Raw genomic sequence first — 22,185 nt, forward strand, 5'->3', positions numbered from 1 at the left:
AGTATGTGGTGCTGGCATCGATACACAGTCATTGACATTTCTTTATTAATGCCCCTGCATGCTGGTACTCTCCGATGAGAGGCCAGGGCCACTTTGAGAGTCAATCTAGACAACCCTCTCATTCTTGAGAGCAGGATCGAGTCACCTTGAAGGTGGAAAGTAGCTGGTGTGAATCGGGGCAACGACTCATAATTGGACTTCGGAGGGCTTCAGTTGGCAAGAACTTTGACACAGCACCTCGCACAAACAAGCCGTATCCGCATGTGTACCTTCAACCGTAAACCTTAAGCCTCATGTGACCTGTTCAGGTGGACAATCTTTTAGAACTGTGTGCAAGTGTTAAAAGGTACCGCCTACAGCCAGACCCCAGGAAATGTAGAGGTTCATTGTTATCTGTAGTTTTGGTTGATCTAGTTTTCAGAATATTGATTGCCATTTCCTTGTTAGGGAGTATGGACTGGATAAGCTGCAAGATTGTGTCGTCAGGGATAAAGAGTGTTATCGAAGACTTTGTTATGAGCACAGATTCCGAAGACTGCGATGAGATGGCCCTGATACGGGACACATTACTCCTCTTCAAACCCACCATAGACTTCATCGACGGCCAAGTGGGTAAGAGTGCGCTGTGTCTGGCATTGTTAATAGTTTTATGCAGATGATCTCAAAATGTTGTATGCTGGCTACACCCGGGGCTCACAGATGTGCCATTTCTAAGGTCCTTCTTGCCCGGTAGAGTGATCTTTAGGGTATTGTAGTAGGGTCAACCCTATAGAGTTAGGAACATCAATAAAGCATGACTTTGCTACTTGACATATAATAGGTTAGTAACACATATGGTGGTACAAATGGTAACTGGGTCAGGAATTAAACAACATAGCAAACAGCGTTCTCCATAAAGGCAGGTCAGTGACGTCTTATTTGGAATGGCTTTTGTATATCACTCATGACTCGTAGTGGCTGCGTCGTAAACCCTGAAAGGTCAGCTAAAGTAAGGCAGAAGAGTCCAAGAGAAGGTCAGCGATCAAGGAGTCGTAGATGTTGACAGTATTCTTCGCACTCCCTACTGGCCCTGCGGTTCTCTTGTAGTGTATGTGATCAGAGCGAGTTAGCCCTTATGCTGCATATTGACCACGGAAAAGTACTCCTGGGCCACCTATGCATCTTGTCACTGTGGTTTGTGACATTATGCTAGCCCATTAGTAACAGTTCCAGTGAAATGTGGCCTAATGATATTCATGTCAGGTGATATGTTTTCAATTTGATATCGTACTTTAATCACTTACTGGAGGGCTGGAGGTTACACCTTCTTGTAGGAGGGATTTGACCAGCCATGTTCATTTAAAAAATGTTGAGGTGATTGAGGTCATTTCAGAAAGATATAAGTCATTTGATGTATTGATTAAGTACCATGCATCTGTTTCTATTCTGCAGAATTATTGAGTTGCATCTTTTTATATTTCTTATCATATTCTTTTAATTCACTTCCTGTGACGTCACTTCCAGTGATATCTGTACTGATGATGTCTCTTCCTGTAATGGCAATAGATTCCTGTGATATCATGAAATAGACTGTTTAGTTAGTCACTAATCTCAGGACGGGCCAGCAATATATTTCCCAACTATGATTAATATTTCAGAATGATTGTACAACAGCAAGCCCCCCACATGTACTGCTTTGCACTCATTGTTCCTCTCTCCACGCAGAGGAAAGTATTATTTACACTGAGGTGCTGGCGCGGCTTCACTTCTTTGCGTCTTCCTACCCTTCCTTTATCGGCGAGCTGTGTCGGCAGTGCACCAGCTGGTTCAACACCTACCCCCACCCCACCTTCATACCCAAGTGCGGGTTCTTCCAGCCACCAGGAGGTCCCTTGCGGACGACGCTGACGGGATTCTCAAAAGGTAAAGCGCAACGCGCAAAACCTGCAGGAACGTTTGGGAACTTTCCAAAGAATGCTTGTAACTGTTTCGGGTAATTTCCAGAAAAAATGCAAATGGAGACATGTTTTCTTGTTTTTTTGAGAGAGGGTCATTGGTAAAATGCTTGTAACTGTTTCGGGTAATTTCCAGAAAAAATGCAAATGGAGACATGTTTTCGTTTTTCTGAGAGAGGGTCATTGGTAAAATGCTTGTAACTGTTTCGGGTAATTTCCAGAAAAAAAGCAAACAGAGACATGTTTTCTTGTTTTTTTGAGGGAGGGTCATTGGTAAAATGCTTGTAACTGTTTCGGGTAATTTCCAGAAAAAATGCAAATGGAGACATGTTTTCGTTTTTCTGAGAGAGGGTCATTGGTAAAATGCTTGTAACTGTTTCGGGTAATTTCCAGAAAAAAAGCAAACAGAGACATGTTTTCTTGTTTTTTTGAGGGAGGGTCATTGGTAAAATGCTTGTAACTGTTTCGGGTAATTTCCAGAAAAAATGCAAAATGTGGACAAAATGATAACACTTTTTAAAAAATGAAGGGACTTATAGTGGCCCCATGTCGGCCACTTGTATTTGTATTTTTGTTCGGTATTTGGACAATGAGGTTGGCATTTCGAGCAGAAGTGGCATACAGAGAAGAACTGTGCAGTACAGGCAGTCGCATTTCTGGGTGCCTTCAAATACCTAAAGTAAATATGTTGGTAGTTATAAGCTGGGTGATCAAGTGGAGGGTAACGAGTGGTCTCCACAAAGGACACAAGTCAGGCCACATGATTAAACAAAGGTTTATTTCGGCTAATGGCTAGTTCTTCCAAGATCGCTATCAAAGTAAATGCAGCCCAAAACAGTCTCTAAAAACAAAGTCCCTCCCAAGCCTCTCCTCAGTTGCACTCAGAGCGCAGGTCTGTTCTTTCACACTTATCTTCTCACTTTGATGGCCTTGGTTTCATGCATCCATAGTCTTCAGCCAGGTTGAGACTTAGATGTGGGCCAGCAGGTTCCACCTACCACACAACTCTTCCCAGAGGTGAAGTGGGTACAGATAGGTATGGGCAGTATAGAGGCTTCCTGACCAACAACGTGCTTTATGGTCCTGGTGTTACCTGTCGCCAGCCCACTCACTTCCCTCCTCAAAGCCTCAATGCAGGCTCATACCTACATACCTACATGGCTTCTTGCAACCTCGTCTGGAACCTGTCTTTGCTGGCTCCACAAGGACCTTTTCGGTGCCTTGCCGCATGGTAGTAGCCCCTACCATCAGTTTCACCAAATTCCTTTGCATGGGGTCTCCTCCCCACATCTCTTCTCCCCCCTCTGCTCCTCTTTTCAACTCATCCTTCGATCTTCCTCTCTCCTCTGCCTCCTCTGTTACTCCTTTCACCACCTCCTCTAGTCTTACTCTCTCCTCTGCCAACTTCTCTTCTCCTTCTTTCACCACCTCCATCTCTTATCTTACTCTTACAAGCATCCTCACTCTCTCCATCACCTCCTCAGCTCCTTCATTAGCCTCCTCACTCTACACCTCCTCTCCTGTCTCTCTGATCTCCAGCTTTCTCAAAATTCACACCTTCTCCTCCACAAAACTCCTGCACCAGTGCTCTATCTGGGCTCCCTTACAGGGGCCTTATAGAGGGCCATTTTCCCTCCCCATGGGATGGGCTTCAAGTGAGGGTTTGCGCGCGTGTATGTATTTCCGTTTTCTGTGCAAGATTAGTTAGATTTTATTAAGTGTTTCAACTCGGGTGCCATTGATGCACAAATCCGGGTCTCCCTTGTTTACCAGACCAAACGTATTTTATGCCGGACGGCCATTTTGTTTTCAGTCTATATTCCATGCATGTGCAGAAATCGCTGGAGCTCTGCATCCGCCTGTTGGAGCAGTTGCCTTCTGGCAACCGAGTCTCCAGACACTGGAGAGAACAACGGACCCCTCATTATGCTAGTAAGGGAAGTTAACACTGTTGAGTGTATCATTTTCCCTGGCACTGAACATAAGAGGTTTTTCCACCTCTGGTCTTGTAATAAAAGACAAATGTTACTGAGTTTGCCCGCATCGCATCTGAATTTAGGTATTCCCTTATTTAAAAGGCCACATGCTTTTCTGAGCTTCTTGTGACAAACCTTTGCCCCAACCCAGTTACTGGGTTGGTTCCCAAGTGATCCACCCCATGCCACACCTGGGCTCTGCATAACGAAACAGGTGGTGGTACATGGGCCCCCTGGCCAGCACCCCAAACACCCCAAGGGTCAGGAAAGGACATTGACACAGTGTGGAGACATGAAAAGGAGACATATGTTGATAACATGATATGCATAAAAATATTACATACTTAGGCATTACACCAGCCATTACATTGATACATATTTGCATTTTTACATCAGGTTTTAGTGGGTAGAGAGTTCTAGTGTAAGGGTGTGAAAAGAGGGGGCCGAGGAGGACACACCGTCCATGTCAGCCTTTAAGCGAGGTGCTGTGAAGCGTCACTAGCTTGCCCCATCCTGGAACTGAGAACCCCGCTGCCTACAGGCATCCTCTCTCGGAGTCAGGCTCACATGGCCAGAAAAGGCGCATAGAACATATCCTGCTCGGGATCTGGGGTAGCTTGAAGCATGTTCAAAAGGGCAAGAACATGTGTTTACACCCCTTCTTATTCTGTCTTCAGTGCCTTCTCAGTCATTCATTAATCATGTTGTCTGCATAGAGGGTGATTTAGCAGGAAGTGAACAACAGGAAATTCAGTACATGAGGTGGTGGTAGTACCTAACTGATAACAGCCATAGGCGGGGCCGGACAATCCCCTTCACAAGATACTGCGCTTCTTTATAGAGTGCATGTAACTTTGAAGGACTGCTGACTTGTACTGAAAATACTCCAGATAAGTGACATAGTTTATGTAAGACTATTCTCTTTTGTAAATAGGAATATTTTATCAGCCTAACAATTTTTACTAAGTTTTTCAATTGAAACATGTATTTGTTTCTGCACAGACATTAGATTGTGTGCCACATGTGTACCGTGAACTTTATACCTATTGGGAGGGAATAGCTACTCAAAGACATGCGGTCATTTCTTTCATTTTTGATTTTTTTTTAAAAGAGTACAAACACAAATATGAAATAACACGAATGTACAATTTCCCATAGATCGGTTGTAGGCAGAGCCTTCTGTGCATCGTTGATATATAAACCCTTGCTATGTGCTTATATCTCTGCATTTATCTATAGTGGACTGTTCAGGTGTGGCCATTTTCCGTATCATTGTCTTCTTTCTTATAATGGAGAGGGGAGTCTTACCCCCTCTTACCTACCACCCTGCCCCCCTTGCCTCTTCATAATCCCCCATCCATCTATCTATATATCTATCTATCTAGCTATCTACGCATTCAGTATATGGTGATCAAATTGCCACCACCGAACAGTCCACTATGAAAATGGTGGCAGTGAAAGCGCGGCAGACCATATAAACCATGGGCTGCAGGTGCAGTGTAACTACGCTCCTTGCCCGCTCCACTTGCTCATCTTTCTTGCCCTGTGCTTCTCTCCTTAGGTATTACAGTCATGGAGCTCAGTGCAGAGCACAAATTACTCCTGGTGGGATCCCAGGACGGGTCCATCATTGTCTGGAATGTGAAGGACGTGGAGGTCATTCACACACTGAGCGGACACTCGGGTGAGCATCTCTTGAAGAACATTCCAGAGAGAACCAAATGTTGGCCCAGCAGAAGCGTCATATGGCAGATCCTGGCAAAGGGTTCCCAGATGTTGAATGTCATGCATATGGGGATCATTTTGATATGGGAATATTTTACCCATTCATTTTGTAAGTGGGAATTAAATGAATCATTTAGGGAAAAATTCGGTAATCCCTATTTTTGTCTGGAGTATTTTGACAGGAAAAAACATCTTAATTTCAAAATATGGTTATTTTTGTAGCAATGCATAATTTGTTTTGGCTGGTGATTTAGGGCCTCATCGGGTGAGATAGAAATCATAGTAAGCACCCTCTTGCTGCACGGCTTTGCTCTTGCATTAGATATCACCATATCCCTGGAGTTGTGTGTATACAAGAAGGGCAGGACCTCCTGCATATCAGTAAGCCGGCATTGTTTTACTGTTGGGAGTATTGTTATTCACTAGCTTCATGTTAGGGTTAATGGCCTGAGTATGAGCATTACATCAGGCTGATACTGCCTTCCTCTTGAGTACTGGTTTGAGTACTGGTTACTATATAGGATAAGAGGATTTAAGATCACATTATAGTAAACCTTGCTAGACCCCTCCCTAGACCCACTTGTCCCGCCCCAAGCGATTTGTCATTTAAATATCAGATTCCTGTCCTAAGTATGTCTTAAATGTCTGATTTTAGGTAAAGCAGACACAGATGTTCTAGTAATACAATGGTCTCACTGAATCCTAAAATTGAAGGCCATCAGTGATCACTTTCTTTGGTGGGTAAATCTCAGGCCATTTTCTGGATGGAGATGGGATTGCAGGAAGGTTTCTGTGGCACTTGTAAAAGGCTGACGATGGCCACACCTCGTGCCTATGCCCAGGACACGCAGCAGCATCTCCCATGGGCCCAGACTGCTTCAGTGGCAGCATGTGGCAGGAAGGCAGGTGCAAAATCCAATCGCTTTCCTCCTCTGTAATCCCATTAACGTATCAACTCCATCTACCTAATGCGCAAAACGCACACAGAAGCACCCACGCACCTACTCAGATCCAGCAACCAACACCTGTTAATGCCACCCACATATACACTAAGCACAATTGGCGGCAAGCGCTTCTCCACCTGGCACCAAACCACTGGAAAAACCTATCTTTGCAGAGACCTGCAGCTGAATGAGCCAACACAGGCACCAGTACCTTGGGACCCCTTTTCCTTCTCGCCAGGAATGCTTTTTTAATAAACTATGAGGTCAGGCTGGCAAGTCTTCCTGCCCTATTATTTTATTTACGACGAGTTGTTTTCAACTTCCACATAGACTCAGCAACTAGAGTGTTGAGCGTTCTACAAGTCAAAGGAATCCCTTGCATAATTCATTTAGATTGTGTTGACATGGTATCCCCTTTTTGTGACAAGTATAACGATTTGTTGTTGTTTTACATTGCTGTGTCAGTATCCGATAGCTCTGGGGCAACGCGTTTGTCTTGGAAGCAAGACAACACAGAGCAACACAGTTTCGAATCCTGGTCACACGCCTAGAAACTGGTCTCTGGTATTAAGCGCATTATAAAAGCACACTTATAACTGCAGTCTGCACAGGCCCTTCTTCATAATGAATAGTGAAGGGGAGCCGGGGGCTATGCTGCTACTGCAGACATGTAAAACAGTGAAAAGGGGCTAAGGGCGAGAATCTACGGGGCCACTCAAAATCAAGGACCCCTAGCAGCCTGCATAGTGTGCTGATTTTGCCTGAAAATAGCAAGCCATACCAACCCTGTGGATACATCCATATATGTTTGAGCGCCAACTTTCCCCTCCACATACTGCACCGCCAATCTCTTAATCATCCCTCTATCACCACCCTTCTTGATCACCACCATGGCCAGATCCAAACAGGAAATTGGATCATGCTGCATCCAAATCGGTCCTACAACCCTATCCACATCTTCCACCATACACAACCCCTCCACTCCAATCGTTTCACCAGCCTGTCCGCATGGAATCCAAAAGACACCCCTTTCCTCTCCCAACTCTCACTCTTGCAAGCATGCATCCAATTAACCTCCAGACACTTCTTCACAGGATGACGCACACACTGAGGGACTTACAACGCAGTCAATACCTAGCACTCAGCTCCTCCCTTCTCAAATCCATTGGCAACATCCCTGCCAATACTTGCAAGGCCTCTGTGGGGAATGACCGAACAGTCCCAGTCACAATTCTCATTGCCCTTGCCTGGACACCATCCAACAAATTAAGCTGAGTCCTACTCTAACTGCACTGCAGCTGAACTCCAAACTCCTGCACACTCCTGACCAACCCCACATTCAACATCCTCATACTCCTCTGCCCTCCACCCCACTCCTGACCCGCCACCGCCTTCAACAAATGAAGACACTGTTTACACTTTGCTGCCGTCTTTTCCACTTGCAACTTCCATGACAGGCGCTGATCCAAGAGCACGCCAAGATACCGGAATTTTATCGCCCAAACCACCTCATCCCCGCTGTACTTGAGATCCAAACTGACACCACTACGTCGTCGGACACCACCTTTCCATTACCTCCAAAGCCTCCTGCAACTTTCCTTGAATCACTCCTCCCACCTTACCCATAACCAAAATCACTCCATCATCTGCATAGAATCACACCTGACAACCACACTTCCGAACTCTCTCTATAAGGCCATCCACCGCTACAAGAAACAAAATAGAGCTGATAACACTACCCTGGGATGTCCCATTTTCCCTCAAAAACTCTTGGACAACATGTCCCCAACACGCACCCGAAACACCCTATTCATCAGAAAATCCTTAATCCAGAAAAACATCTTGCCCTCAACGCCTTTCTTTCGCAACACAAATAGCAACCCATCCCTCCACACCATATCATATGCCTTCTCCATATCAACAAAGATTGCCCCCACCATTTCCTGAGAGGACAAAGCCTCCTCCACATCTGTTTCCAATGCCACAACTGCATCCATCACGGATCTAGATTTATGAAACCCATGCTGATACACACTCAGTCGCTGGTCCGATTCCAGAAAGTGCACCAGACGGCCACACACCATTTTTTCCATCACCTTACACAGCACAGATGTCAGAGCATTGGGTCAATAGGACCCACACAAACCATCCGACTTCCCCAATTTCTGAATCGGCAGGATGACAGCCCTCTTCCACCCACTAGGCAATGTACCGTGATCCCACACAACATTAAACAGCCGCAACACCTTCAGCAAGCAAACATCCGGCAAATGCTGCAAATAAATATACCGTACCCCATCCTCCCCCGTACTTGAATCCCGTCGTCCCCTTAGCACAGCCCGCAACTCACTCAAAGTGAAGGACAAATCCATACTGGTTGTCCATTTGTCTACAACATTCAGAGCACCCTGATTAACAGCCATGAACTCTGCCATTTTCCATCTGGACACCAGAGAATAATTTTCCGTGCTCTGGCAGAATATTTTCCCAATGCCTCTGCTTTACCACCATCATACACCATGTCACACCCTGCATCTGTAATCACTGAAATCCGAGTTCCGCCTCTCGCCTACCCGGACATACCCGAAACCTAGCCCACACCTTTGACAAACATATATCACTAAAGAGAGTACTACAAAAATTCCTCCAATACACCCGCTTATGACATCGAATCACCCTCCGCACCAGGGCCCTAGCTTTTTTATATGTGACAATGTCCGCCACCGCTTTAGTATGCATGGCCTTCTGCCGCTTCCTTTTTCGATCCTGAACAACCGCTGTATATTCTGACGACCACCACAGGACCTCAGGTTTCCGGAAGAGCTTACCTCGAGTTGTGGCCAATTCTGCCACAACACTCCGAACGATATCTTACAGAGCCAAATCCATTGCATCCACAGTGGGTGACACCCCCACCCCCTGAGCATCACCCAAAACCATCATACCCATCAACCTGCTACACCCCTCTCCGAACTTCACCCAATCCAAATTACTGAAGTAACACCCACCCCGGAGCAGGACTTGCCGACTTCACCACCCTGACACCTACCTCTACGGATATAGACCCAAACCCAAACAAGATCCCATACCGGTATGAATGTCAGTCGTAGTATGCCCCGGCGAGTTCAATAAAATAAGTCCACGCATCAGCCAGCACCTCCAAATTAGTCCCATTAACATCTGTCACAGAACTATTCCACAATGTATTATGACAGTTAAAATCCCCACAAAGAATATATATGTCACGCTGCCCCAAGGCCTGCTGCAAAGCCCCCACGTCAAGAGGTCTACACGGATTGTAGAAATTCAAAATCACCAACACATCAGAACCCGTAAATAACTTTACTCCAATCAACTGCAACTCCCCTCCAAACTCAAGGACAGAACATTGAATACAAATCTTCACCAAAATGTATACCCCTCCCCCACGACCCGCCACTCTATCTTTCCTAAACAACACATATCCCGCAAAACGAAAATGAATACCCTCTCTTAACCATGTCTCCTGAATACATACGACGTCAACATAACCAACTTTCACCAACTCTTTCTTCAACTCCTGCCCATTCGCCAACAAACTCCTCGCATTCCATTGCCACAACCTCATACCCCTCAACCCTCACGGGGAACATCACCACCACTCATCATCTTATGTACATCCTCATCTGTGAGATTTCCAATGCTTAAATACATCTTTTCTGCCTTCACCACTGCCTGCAATCTGTCCGATTTCGACTGGCAACCAGCTGTCATATGAATAGTTGCGATAATAAAACACAACAAATCCGCGATTCTGATAGTAACACCCCCTCCAATCACTCCCTCAACCCCCAAAGAACCTCCCCTACCTCCACCTGCTTCACCACTGCAGCAGGACTACCCACCACCACCACCACCTGCTCCTCCCGTACCTTCTGAACTGCTGCTGCATAACTGATGTTTTGACTCACCTTAGTGCTCACAACCTTACAGGCCTCCACCTGTGCAAAATATCCCCTAAAAAAAGCAACATGATCCCCACCACAATTGCAACACTTCGGTGTACTATTCGACACATACTCCTTAATATCATGGGGACCACCACACCTCCTCTCCCTCCTCCAAGACCGTGCTATGTGACCATACTCCTGACACTTATAGCACCTAGGGGGGGCTGGGACATATGGCTTCACCCGAAAATACTGAAACCCCAAAAACACATGCTCCGGCATCTCACTCCCCCTAAACCGAATAGCCACAGTCATAGAAATTACACCACCATCAGGATCTTTCCTACCCAACCTCCACACCTCCAAAACCCCCACCTCCTGCAAGGAATTCACCATATCCCTATCATGCACACAAAGAGGTACCGCATAAATCACTCCCTTACATACCGCACCACCCTGTTCTGACACGGTAACAGGATGTCTCCCAAGACATCCCAAATCCAACGCTTTGTTCCTGGTCACCTCACCCACACCCTTAACCAACAAATGCACCCCACTAATTACCTGAACAGACTGCAAAGCACCAATTCCTTTCCAGACCCACTCAGATACCACAAAAGGGCTAACACCACTAAGATCTTGATCGGGCTTCGCCGACTTTATGTCCACCTGCCAACCTGACTCTGCGTCCATGGATTCAACCGCAGCTTCACTCCTACTCACCACCAGAACCCCCACTGCCCTCCACCCTCTGATCCACAGGGGATCTACTCCAAAGCAGTGCCCCACTGTCATCCCCAAGAGACCCCAAAGTCCTCCTCCCAACATCAACACTCCTCCCAGCATCAACACCTGTCACACCCCCAGCCAGAGACTGGTGACCACCACCTGTACCCAACTTCCCTTTCCCACCATCACTCTTGCCATTCTTCTTCCCGCCTTTCCCCCCTGCATTCCTAAATTCCTAAGGGACCCCTTGTCAGTTGCACCACCACCAACCCCTGTAGAACCATGGGTCCCCTTACTGCTCAATGTATCACTCTTCCCAGGTGCAGGATGTACGCCATCTTGCACCCCACACCACCGCCCGCAGCCACTGTCTCCAGAGTATTCGGGCAGGGACACTCACCACGCAAGTACCAACTATCGTATTACTTTCGCACTCCCCAACACCGAACACACACAGCCCCTCTAGCAACAAAGCACGCCGCTTTTTCAAACATGCACCTCACGCTTCTTCCTCGAAGTGCTCCCTCCTCCTCCCGTGCCCGATTGTCCTCCCTCCTCTGCAGACTCGGGCCTCCTCGCATCCCACGTTCCCAGATCCAGGCGAATCGGCTCGCAGAGTGACTGGAGATCCGCCTACTCTCTAGTGTCTAGTTCCCAGCCGAGCGTGTCTCGCACAGGTGAAAAAGGCCACCATCCGTGTCTAATTCCTCTCCAACTTTCTCCGGAAAAAAACCTCTGTGATTCTTTTCCTGAGCACGTATCTGACGGACTCGTGCAGACCGACTGTGTTCAGAGGTGATCTTTTTATAGTTCCTTAGCCCCTCCCCTGGGTTGGGCCTCCAGGCAACAAGCTGCTGCTGGGTAGGCCAGCATAGGTTAACTAGCATTCCTTCCTGCTGGGTAGGCCAGCATAGGTTAACTAGCATTCCTTCCTGCAGGCCCTTTGGGGTGGGCTCAATGAGACAGAGGCTTGAAGAGGTGAGGCAGCCATCTTGGTTTTCTATAGCCTGCCCTGCCTCTTCCTGCCTGCAGCTCCTACTCTCTGTCTGTTACCAGAAGATTCTCTAACCGTGAACTTACTTTTGACCTTCTACTGTTTCCTCAAGGTCAGTTCTAATATTACTAGCTTCTCTAGAGAGAAAAAAGGTTGTAATTTGTCAGTTTTGTATTATTAAGGATGAGCAAGGGCACATTTTCTCATCTTTTGTGGGCATTGGGTGTCGGGTCACCTGTGGTGTCTTCCCTGGGGTTTGGAATGTACCTTTGTGGGTTGACCCAATCTACCCCCATTCTCCTGGCACAATGTCCTGTGACAATGAATGTGATTTCCCGGTCCTTCAGGAAGCCAAGGGCATTGTGGGATTTGTGGTCCTTCCCTGTTTGCACTATGGAAACACACTGGAGGACCCAGATTAGGGCTGGTGCTTTTAGGTGAGCCATGTGGCTGTCCCCTGCTATGAGAAGGAGGTCCTGCGGTAGCGACGCAGAGGGTTTCAGTGTCACCCCGCTAAGCCCGCCTGGATCTCAGCAGGGTCCTTGTCACTGGACTTTGTCCTTACTTTTTAAGTATTGGGACAGTGTCTGCAGTAGGACCTGTCCGAAAGAAATGTCTCTGCAGCTCTCCTATGTGGACCTTTCTTTTTTAAATGAATCCGTTTCTCAACTCCCATTGTACAAGGTATATCGCACAACAGGTGTTGGGAAATGAACTAGTTTTCATACTATGTACCCTGCCCACCTTCCCATCCCTCCCCCCACAAACTCTGACCTTTCCTTCACCCCCACTCTTACCGCTCGCCAAATCCGGGACCCCTGCCTCTGCTCCCTCCCGCTGCCTCTATGATACCCGCCCCCTGCCGGCCGTGGTGATCGCTCCCCTCCCCGACCCATGGTATCACTGCACTCATCTGACACCCTCCTCCGTGGCCTGGCACGTCATTTCCCTTTCACAGTCCATGTATTCTGGAAAGGTCGTTTTGCGCCGGATTACATGCAACGTTCCTTTTCCAGAAAGCATTGTGCACCCTCTCTGCAGCACTATTGCACATGTAATGAGTGCAAGGATTCAATTCAAATGGCTTTCCAGGCTCTAAACTGCTCCATTCCATTCCAGCAGGAATGATACTGAATGTGTTCCAGGCTCCAGAAAGATTTGTCAGGAGTTGTTTTAGCATCTGCTTGTATCGCCTAATGAGGTAGATGGTGGCACATCCCTCATGATCTGGAAGAACCATATTTGCCAGGCCCCGCACAACCAATGCAACCGGGCTTGCAATGCAGAGGTGCGCCAGCTTAGACTTCTCTGACAGCGATGTACTAGAAAACAACAGCAGCCATGGTGGAGACCTCAGTTGACCTGTTAGAGATCAGCTCACTACAGTGGCAGAGCTTGGGGTTACCCAGCTTTAAGAGGAGGCCTCTATGCACTGAGGAGACTACATGCAGGCAGCCGGTCAATGCTAGGGTGTTGGGGAGCTCTCAAGCAAGTGCTCCAAAGAGGGACTGGGATGGAGGTCACCCACCCCGGGCTCCTTTCAGAGCTGGATATATCCCCTCAACCCCCTGTGTAGTCCACAGACTAGTGAAATGGTATGGACAGGTTCCCCATAAGGAGCCTTTTGCACCCTACATCACTGAAACCTGCCTCTGCCACTGGCCGATGTATTTGTGGAACTTATATGAAGACAAATCCTGTTGATTTTATGTGCTTGGTAATTGCTTTCATTGGTGTTGAACAGTGTCTGTCCATTTCAGGTGGTATTTTTATTAATGCAGTAGAATGGCCAATGTTTTTTTTTTTTTTTCGATGAACTAATGTAGGATGATATCAAAGAAACATTCGACTGGCTCTATTTCTAGTAGAAGCCAGTTGTAACTGGTCCTCTGGCATTTCCTCCGCTGAAAGAAGGGCCTCCTCTCTTAGGGCAATGATATATTACCAGTTAGTCCAGAAGATCACCTGTGGGCTTTGTTTTGCTCTGTTGCAGCGGAGGTCCTGTGCGTGCGAGTCTTTGGCAGAGGAACCCGCGCAGTCTCCGGCAGTTTGGATAACACCTTGCGCTTGTGGAATCTGGTGACCGGGAAGGAGTGGCAGTCGATACAGGAGGACCACCATGAGTGGCAGAGCTCTTGGGTGCTCCACGTGGACGAAAAGAGTAACGTGATCTTTTCTGCTTCCGGGTCACAGGTAGGAAAATGTGCCAGCATTTCCGTAAATAAGGGGTGCATCTTCCTGTAAAAAAAAGCAGATATCACTGCCAATTGCCAAAAAGTAGGAAAGCCTCGCTACTAAGAACGAACAAGAGTCAATAACCTGCTCACACCTATTCTCTGGGATGGTGTCCACATAGGAAGAAGGAACTCAATTACCTTTCACCTCTCTGTGCCGTCCCAGGGGAGAAATATCCATTTGCATATCCATCTGGTCTCACCCACTAGGTGACTCAGACAATAATACCAACAACAGGCACCCCCGAGTCAGCACCAAATCACAGAACAGGGTATTTGGCCTTCTTCATTCTCAATTGAGGGGTTCTCGCAATTTTGGCTACACCGTAACTAAGATAAAGGCAGATTGGCTGTGCCAAATGTATCAGGTAATATTATCCCCATATATATGGTCGCCGTACATAATATCGCCGGGAAAATGTTGTCGCGATATTATATGGGTGACCATATATATGGGGATAGGGGCAGCCATGCAATAATATCCCCACAAAAAACGGCCATTTTTTGGCGATATTTTTGCATGGCGATATTTTTGTGGAGACATTATTACATGGAACCGTGCCAAGGGATTAGGGACTAGAGGTTGAAATTTATTAACGGCAGGAGTTAGGTCATATGCAGAGAAAGCAAGCAGGCAACTAAAAAGCTTGCAGCAGTTAATGTGGCCAGCCAGGGGAGCAGGCCCCCCTGGTGGCGCTTCTCCCTGTCCTTGCCCTGCTTCCCCAGCTCTCCCTGTCCTTCTCTCTGTATGTTTCGCCCCCTTTTTTTGTAGAGTGTGCTTTGAATTCTCGCGATGCTCATGATATACATACCCGATGCATTTCACACATTCACGCCCATACCTTCACTGGGGAACCTACATGATGCAGCATCACCCTCACCTGAGTAGAGTGTCAATCGCTTATCTCACCTTTAGGGGGGGCCACTTGTAGGTGTTAAAACATTCCAACACTGTTTTGTTTGGTCATTTCTGCATGCTTACAGTGTTTGAGAGACTGTACGGTAATGTCAGGGCTAAATGTTAGACCGAAACAAAGAAGTCAGTCCAATGGAAGCTTCCGTATTCAACGCATTAGGCATGCATGATACGTAGGCAGTCATCAAAGAGTGTGAATTGGCCCTCCCCCAGATTTTTAGACAGGATATTGATTTGCTAGATGAGTTACTATGATACGGAAGAAGGGTTAAGCACAAGGCCGGTGCTATGGTAGGCAATGATATGCCGCTTTCTAGGGAGCCAAAATGGCATTTTGTTGAGATGGCTGTCAGGAATTCGACCATCCGCACAGGGAGAGTGCACTCGCCTGGGTCTTTTTGATTTTTGAATACTGAAAATGAATGATGGGACACCAACCTCTGAGAAATGTGTGCGCCCATTCCGCACCCATTTCATCTGCTTCCCGCACAAAACGCATAGTCACATGTAGTCCGGAAAGACAAGACACAGTTTTTCAGGCGCTGTCTTTCCCTGTCATATTCACTTACAATGTTACAGTCCAGGTACATCAAAGCATCTGCAGAAATGGGAAGGCACACCTTCCTCCAGCCATGAGCAGCCTAATTTAAATATCAATGGCTTCATGGACCTGCTTTCCCTGCACTTTAATCAAGAGTCACAGAGGGCTCAGTTAACCAGAGAGACACTTTGATCGACAACAGACAGGAAGATGGGTGGGACGTAGATATATGTTGTCACCCCTGGTCTGTCCTGTTGCAGAGCACTCTAGTCCTGACCTCATGAATAACAGAAGATTGTTGGTGGGGACACAGAATTGGTTCATTAAGGTAGGCTTAGCCTGCATCAATCACTGGGGCCCATATGGCTTTAAAAGAGGGCTAAACCCCTCACTTAGCAGATCATCTGATGAGGTCAAAAGGAGTAAGAAGGACTCATTTGGACCCGAGCTGAGGGTACAGTCTACATTACATCTTCTACCAGTGAAGGAAGACATGGAGTTTCAAAAGGGAAGCAATTTCCCACCCCTAAACATCTACCAGGGAACAGAGGGAGATTCCGGACTCAGATGACCCGTCCAGCAGCTCCAGAACCGCTACCCAGGCAGCACACAGCATGCCCTGCCAGGTTATGCCAACAAGCTTCCTAGGTGGGAAGTGCTGGAGAGTATCTGAACTAAGGACAAGGCAGTTGCCTGCATACACTCTCCTGAGCTTTGACCCGTCCGCCTTGAAAGAACCAAATGAGCCCTGCAAAGAAGCTAGGAGTGGCACACAAGCATCATCCACTGTCCAACTTTTACGGACATTTTCAAGATAGTCAAGTCCTCGGACTGCATCCGGCTGCAGTCGCAAGAGCCGTCCGAGGCACCTCGACCACCATTCCAGATTTGCCAACCAGCACAGAGACAGCGATTCTAGGCCCTAAGCCGCCGCACAGCCTGCAGATGTCCATCCAGCCTTGCTTGGCGAACTGCCTGCCGCCTGGTACACACAGCTGTCTCCCGCCACTAACTCTGTCTCAAGGGCTGCGAAGCTCCCTGGAACCGCCTCGATGCTGCCGAGCATCAAGAACTCCTTAAGCACTGGGTACCAAGGGTCGGATTGGCCCCTCTGCCTTTTGGCCCATGGCCGGGCCGAAATCGACCCTGGGGAGTGGGGCCGGTTTCTGGCCATGCATGGGCCGGTTTCGAAGAAAAAGAAATATTTTTATTCCACATTTTTTTTTCTTTTCAAAAAGCCTTTCATCCTTCTTAGGTCGATATATGAGTACCAACACAGGTTAGGTGATACTGTATGCATATTTGTTCTATAAAAAAGTGCTATACAATAACATTATCATTTGGCCTTAGACGACGTCTGCTTGGATTCACAGTAATTTAGTGTACTTAGGGCCAATGCTATTTGATACCACTTCCTGTTTTGTCAAGGGGTGAAAGGTCGTGTTTCATCGCTTCCCGGGATGTCACTTTGGGGTGGGGTCAAAGGACATCACTTCCGGTGATGTCATCAGAGGTCAAGGGTTGTGAGGCGAGGGGTGGACCACTTTTTTTGGGTGACCGGGCCTATTTCTTGTCCCAGTCCGACCTTGCGGGTACCATAGAGACAGTTGTAACACTTTGCCCCCTTGGTGCTGAAACCAATAACCTTGAACACTAAAACTGATTACTTTACAAACTACCCTCCTGTCAGTGTCCAGAGTGCATCCCTTTCCTTTGTGAAACTGCCTGGCCTCTGTGTTCCTTTGCAGGGTTGGTCGTATTTGTAGTGTGCTAGAAATTTCTGTTGTAGTAATAATAAAGTAGATATTTTTATACAACCTTGACTTGACAGTTCCTTTTATCATTGGGTAATGATTATATTTTCGCTGTGTTTCAACTAACCAATGATCCACAACCTTGCAGAGATAAGCCTGCCGTTCTGTCCACATTACCCAAATTGGACAAGGAGGTCTTATAATTCACTTCTATTCCAATCTGTTCGGATCCCTTCTGGTGTACTAGAGGTGTGTGGTTGATTGATGGTTTAGAAACCGATTTTCATCCCTAGACCACTGATGCCCCGGAAGTTGATTCGTCACAATCGCATAAATGCTACCTGGTTTGAGCGACAGGCGGTCTCCCTAAATTGGAAACTCACTTTGTATTTCAGCCTGTATGGGAAGTAGAGATTTCATATGGAATTCATTATTAAATGGCAGAGTTGCAAAGCGTTATGGAAGGGCTTTGGCACTATATTCCCACGTGTTCTTTTCTCATTTTGCGCTTGGCTGTTGTATCCCAGCCCAATTCCCCTCTCACCCACTGAGTACCTTGAGTTGTTGCACCTCATCCTGCCAACACACTTCAAATCCATTTGTTCCCCTCAAAGACCTTGTTGACCCATCACCTTGCACTTTATTAATATTCTGTCTGGCAATGTCCACACTTTCAGATTCCAGCTCCCACGCCTCACATCCTGGATACCATCAACTTGCATCAATCCTCTGTAAAGCACCCCGAAATGGGAGTGGTCTGTCTGCAATGATGTGTTAGGTGCAGTACTTGTGGTGGAAGTACTCTCCTTGTCTAAATAAAAAGTACTCTCTAGCTCACAGTGATACAGACAACCAAAGAAAAGAACAATACCAATTGCATAGTGTGTAACTTTCTTGGTATTCCATTGCACTGCTGCCCCTGCTACACACAGTTTCAACCATAATTCCTCTAAATGCCATCAATCTCGTACACCTCCAACCATCCAGAACTAGGCACCCTCCCCGAGGCCACAAGGGTCGTCTTGCAATGTGACATGCACATCTACCCTTACATGCCAACATACACAAGACACAAAAACACCACACACCCGAGTACAGGCATACAATGAACCACGTGAGACAATTACAGCAGGTCCCCTCTGCCCCCTCTTGAAGGAGATGCAAAGCGTGGAACTAGTGGCCAGGAGCGAAATAGCATATTCACAATAAAAGTCTGTTATACCGAGGCACAATCCTTAGAACAGTGTTGGTCCTGGAATCTAATTGAGACCAGATACAGAAAGCAGGTTATTATAGGCGGCGTGGGGCATTAGGAACATGTAATTGGGACAATTCTGGATCGATGAAGGATAGAACACCCCTACCGCTAACTATTCTATATTGTGTATTGATCTTGTATTGTACAGCAACTAAGACCCTACAGCTCTCCTCCCATCTGCAATTTTCTCTTTTTCTCTGCCGCTCATGTCAGTAGTCCAGATCACAGCAGTCTGGTGAACATTGTTGTTATGACGTGTATCAAAAAGTCCTTGATTAAGCCACAATCCTTACTTTGTTTGTTCAGATAAACATCTGGAACCTTGAAACAGGAGAACCCGTTTTCCAAGTGTCCAGCGGTGCACCTGACCAGCGGATGTGTGCAGCGGTGTTTGCGCCATGGCAGCTAGTTATGGCTGTGACCGAAGGTGGTATCCTGAGGCTGTGGGACAGCTGCACTGGAGAGCCCCAGGGCACCCACCAGCTGCCAGGGCTGAGCGAAGGCATCCCCACCTGCGGCGCCATGATCCAGAAGCACGGCAAGATGGCAATAGGCTTCAGTAACAGCCACCTTTCTATGGTATGTATGTATGTTTGTGTGCATGTTTATAGGTTTCTTATAAGGAAGGTGTCTTGCCAAAGACTACAGATTCATAAGGCACACGTATACCTCCCATCCGAATGACCCACATAACAATAATACATTAGAGAAGACCCTCCCCCTCTCCTGCCTTGAAACTGGTTTTACTTGTAGTGTCTGTGCTTTATGGAAACCTTTTACTACTGCTACTACTCTCCTCCCTCTTCTACAAGATGGAAATTCGGTCAACATAAGTAATACTTCCAATTAAACAATGCAGGCAACTCCCACACTTTGTTATCACCAGGGTGATGCACTTGTTTGGTTTTGGACCCTGAGCTTCAGTAGCATGCAGAGAGACAGAGACATTAGTTGACAACCCTCGCTAGTGACCAAGATTTGTACCTAATGAGTGCACTGAAGCCGCTGCTCGGCAGCATGGGTCCTATATAAAAGTAACCTGAAACTGTATTGGGGAGTGAGCGTGGTGATTACATTGTGATGGCAGCAAATCCATTGAGCGATAGCCATTAGACTTCAGTAATGGATCTTGTGAGGCAATGACAGAGACCGTCGGGTTGTACTGAAGACAATTGGATGCTTCCAGCTGTTGGAGGCACATTTTGAGGCCCCTCTAAAAGTACTCAGGAAGGTGCACAGAGAAGTGTGGCGTTCCATTTAAGGGGTAGCGTGCATCTCAGGGAGCCACACAAGGTTGGGTGTGGTGAGGTGGTCGTTCTGATGGTTTTGCATGGTTTAGGGCATATCCATCTTGGCCTCTACAAAGAGCGGGCTCTTCCAATCTTTGCGGAAGCAGTAGAGATCAATGACCAAAATGTTTTCCCCCAACCATAAATCACCTACGCTACTGATGAAGCAAACACCTACCCATCCTAAAGTAAGGAACGTGCTGCCTGTCACAGCTCCCAGAACGGCGGTGGCTGGTGGGGCAACCTTAGAGTTTCACCATGTGCGGTTGGCAAGAATGCTCTCTCTTGATTCAAGCCCGCTCCTATTACCATCTCCTCCAGGCGATGTGGTATCCAAGTACAATTCTGATTTTGATTGCCAGTGGGCAAACTAACATTTGCTTCACCCAGTGGTAGCTCACACCGACCCCCTGCTTGCTAGACTCATTGGCCTTTTCAAGCCAGAGCCTTAAGGTGGCCAGCAGTTTTTATAAATGTTTTAAATAAAGTTCTGAATGCCATTATAAGCCTATCCATGGTGCTTTGACTGGGTGGGGAATGCAGGGGAATGAACATGCACACAGGTAGGCCTCAGCAGTGGTGGATTGGCCTACAGGGAACTCTGAATATTTCCCAGCGGGCCTCTACACAAGGGGCCTCTTTTGTGTGGGTGCCCTGTTTTTCTGCACCTCTTATCCACTTTCCTATCCACACTACCCCTTACTTTCATCTCTCCACCCCCCAAGACCCATATGAAAAAAAAGAAAATTGTTATAAAGCTACGAGTATGTTTTCCACACTCTTAGAAATGTATGTTTCTTATGTTTAACTACTTTTTAATCTTTATATAGGAAATATGTGCTTTAGCATTCACGATTTAGACTCATTTTTCCAGATAGTCTTGGGTGGGTGAATCCCAACCCAACCATATTTGATGGGGTTGGTCTTGCTTGCAGCATTGGTTCACACAATGTAATATGGGGCCATTTTGAAAATAATTTCCAGGGCCACGTTAGGTTCCTAGTCCACCCCTGGGTTTCAGTAGCATCAGGTGTTGTTCGTCCGAGTCCTCTGTGAAACCACCTCTATAGGTTGGGTGGGAAAGCCTTGATGACTTGAGGGTTGCAGGAAGCTGCCAAGTCCCCCCCCCACTTCTCTGACAGTCGAAATCCACCCAATGAGAAAAGCGTTAGGTGGATTCCAGCCAATCAGAGAATGCTGAACATTCTAGTTTCTTGATTGACCAAAATATTTGCACACCGGTTGGGCTTTTACTTGGGAGAGATGTGGGCAGACCAACCATTCATCCTTCCGGGAAGTGGCAGGTGTAAATTCTAGAAGCAAATCCACTTTTTAAATGTCTGCTAAAGATATAATACCCATCTCTACTTTGGAGGTCTTGCGGGAGAGTCCTTCTGGAAGTTGAGTGTTCACTCTGCCTTGGTTAGATTTAAATACACAATAAGGTGTTGGGTTGGGTTAAGCACCCACTGCCAAAATAATTTTATAACAGACACATCACAAATTTAAATCGCAGTGTAGCCCACTTTGTCTCTAATCCTTCCACAGTCGAAACAAGTCAATGAGGTAGCCCCCCAGTGCTGATTGCAAACTGTTTTACTTTGTACCCAATGTTTTTTAAAGGTATATTCTAAAATGCAACATTTTAACCCATTATTTTAAAAACATTCCTGGGGGGAGAGCCCCCGTAAACCCTTCTTGATTGTTTCGGGCTCCCTCACTGTGCTTGGTTGCTATGGCATATCTGGGAGAAATATGTATACCCCTCCACTTAAATAATTCACCCGCTGCCACTGGCCCTGGGACAGTGCTGGGAGCAGGGTGAGGAAAGCCCAGGTACATTGGTGGGAGCAGGATGAGGGGGCATGACATAGTGGCGAGAGCAGGGTGGGGAGAGCCCGGGGACAGTGGTGGGTGTATGCTGGGGAGAGCCCAGGCACTGGGCTTGGATTGAATAAATGC

The 22,185-nt window shown here is 47.0% G+C and overlaps 1 protein-coding gene across 1 annotated transcript in view; it reads left to right on the forward strand.

Moving 5' to 3' along the window:
* NWD1 (NACHT and WD repeat domain containing 1) overlaps positions 1-22,185 on the forward strand; it is a 337,845-nt gene that overhangs the window by 159,894 nt on the left and 155,766 nt on the right. Inside the window, exons 9-13 of the mRNA XM_069649205.1 lie at positions 448-612; positions 1,705-1,902; positions 5,472-5,594; positions 14,225-14,424; positions 19,241-19,513. Coding sequence (XP_069505306.1) covers positions 448-612; positions 1,705-1,902; positions 5,472-5,594; positions 14,225-14,424; positions 19,241-19,513 — 959 coding nt within the window. The remainder of the gene's footprint in view (positions 1-447; positions 613-1,704; positions 1,903-5,471; positions 5,595-14,224; positions 14,425-19,240; positions 19,514-22,185) is intronic.

The sequence above is a fragment of the Ambystoma mexicanum genome, chromosome 1p, assembly GCF_040938575.1.
Source record: "Ambystoma mexicanum isolate Mex_15411 chromosome 1p, UKY_AmexF1_1, whole genome shotgun sequence".
In the NCBI taxonomy this organism is placed as follows: domain Eukaryota; kingdom Metazoa; phylum Chordata; class Amphibia; order Caudata; family Ambystomatidae; genus Ambystoma; species Ambystoma mexicanum.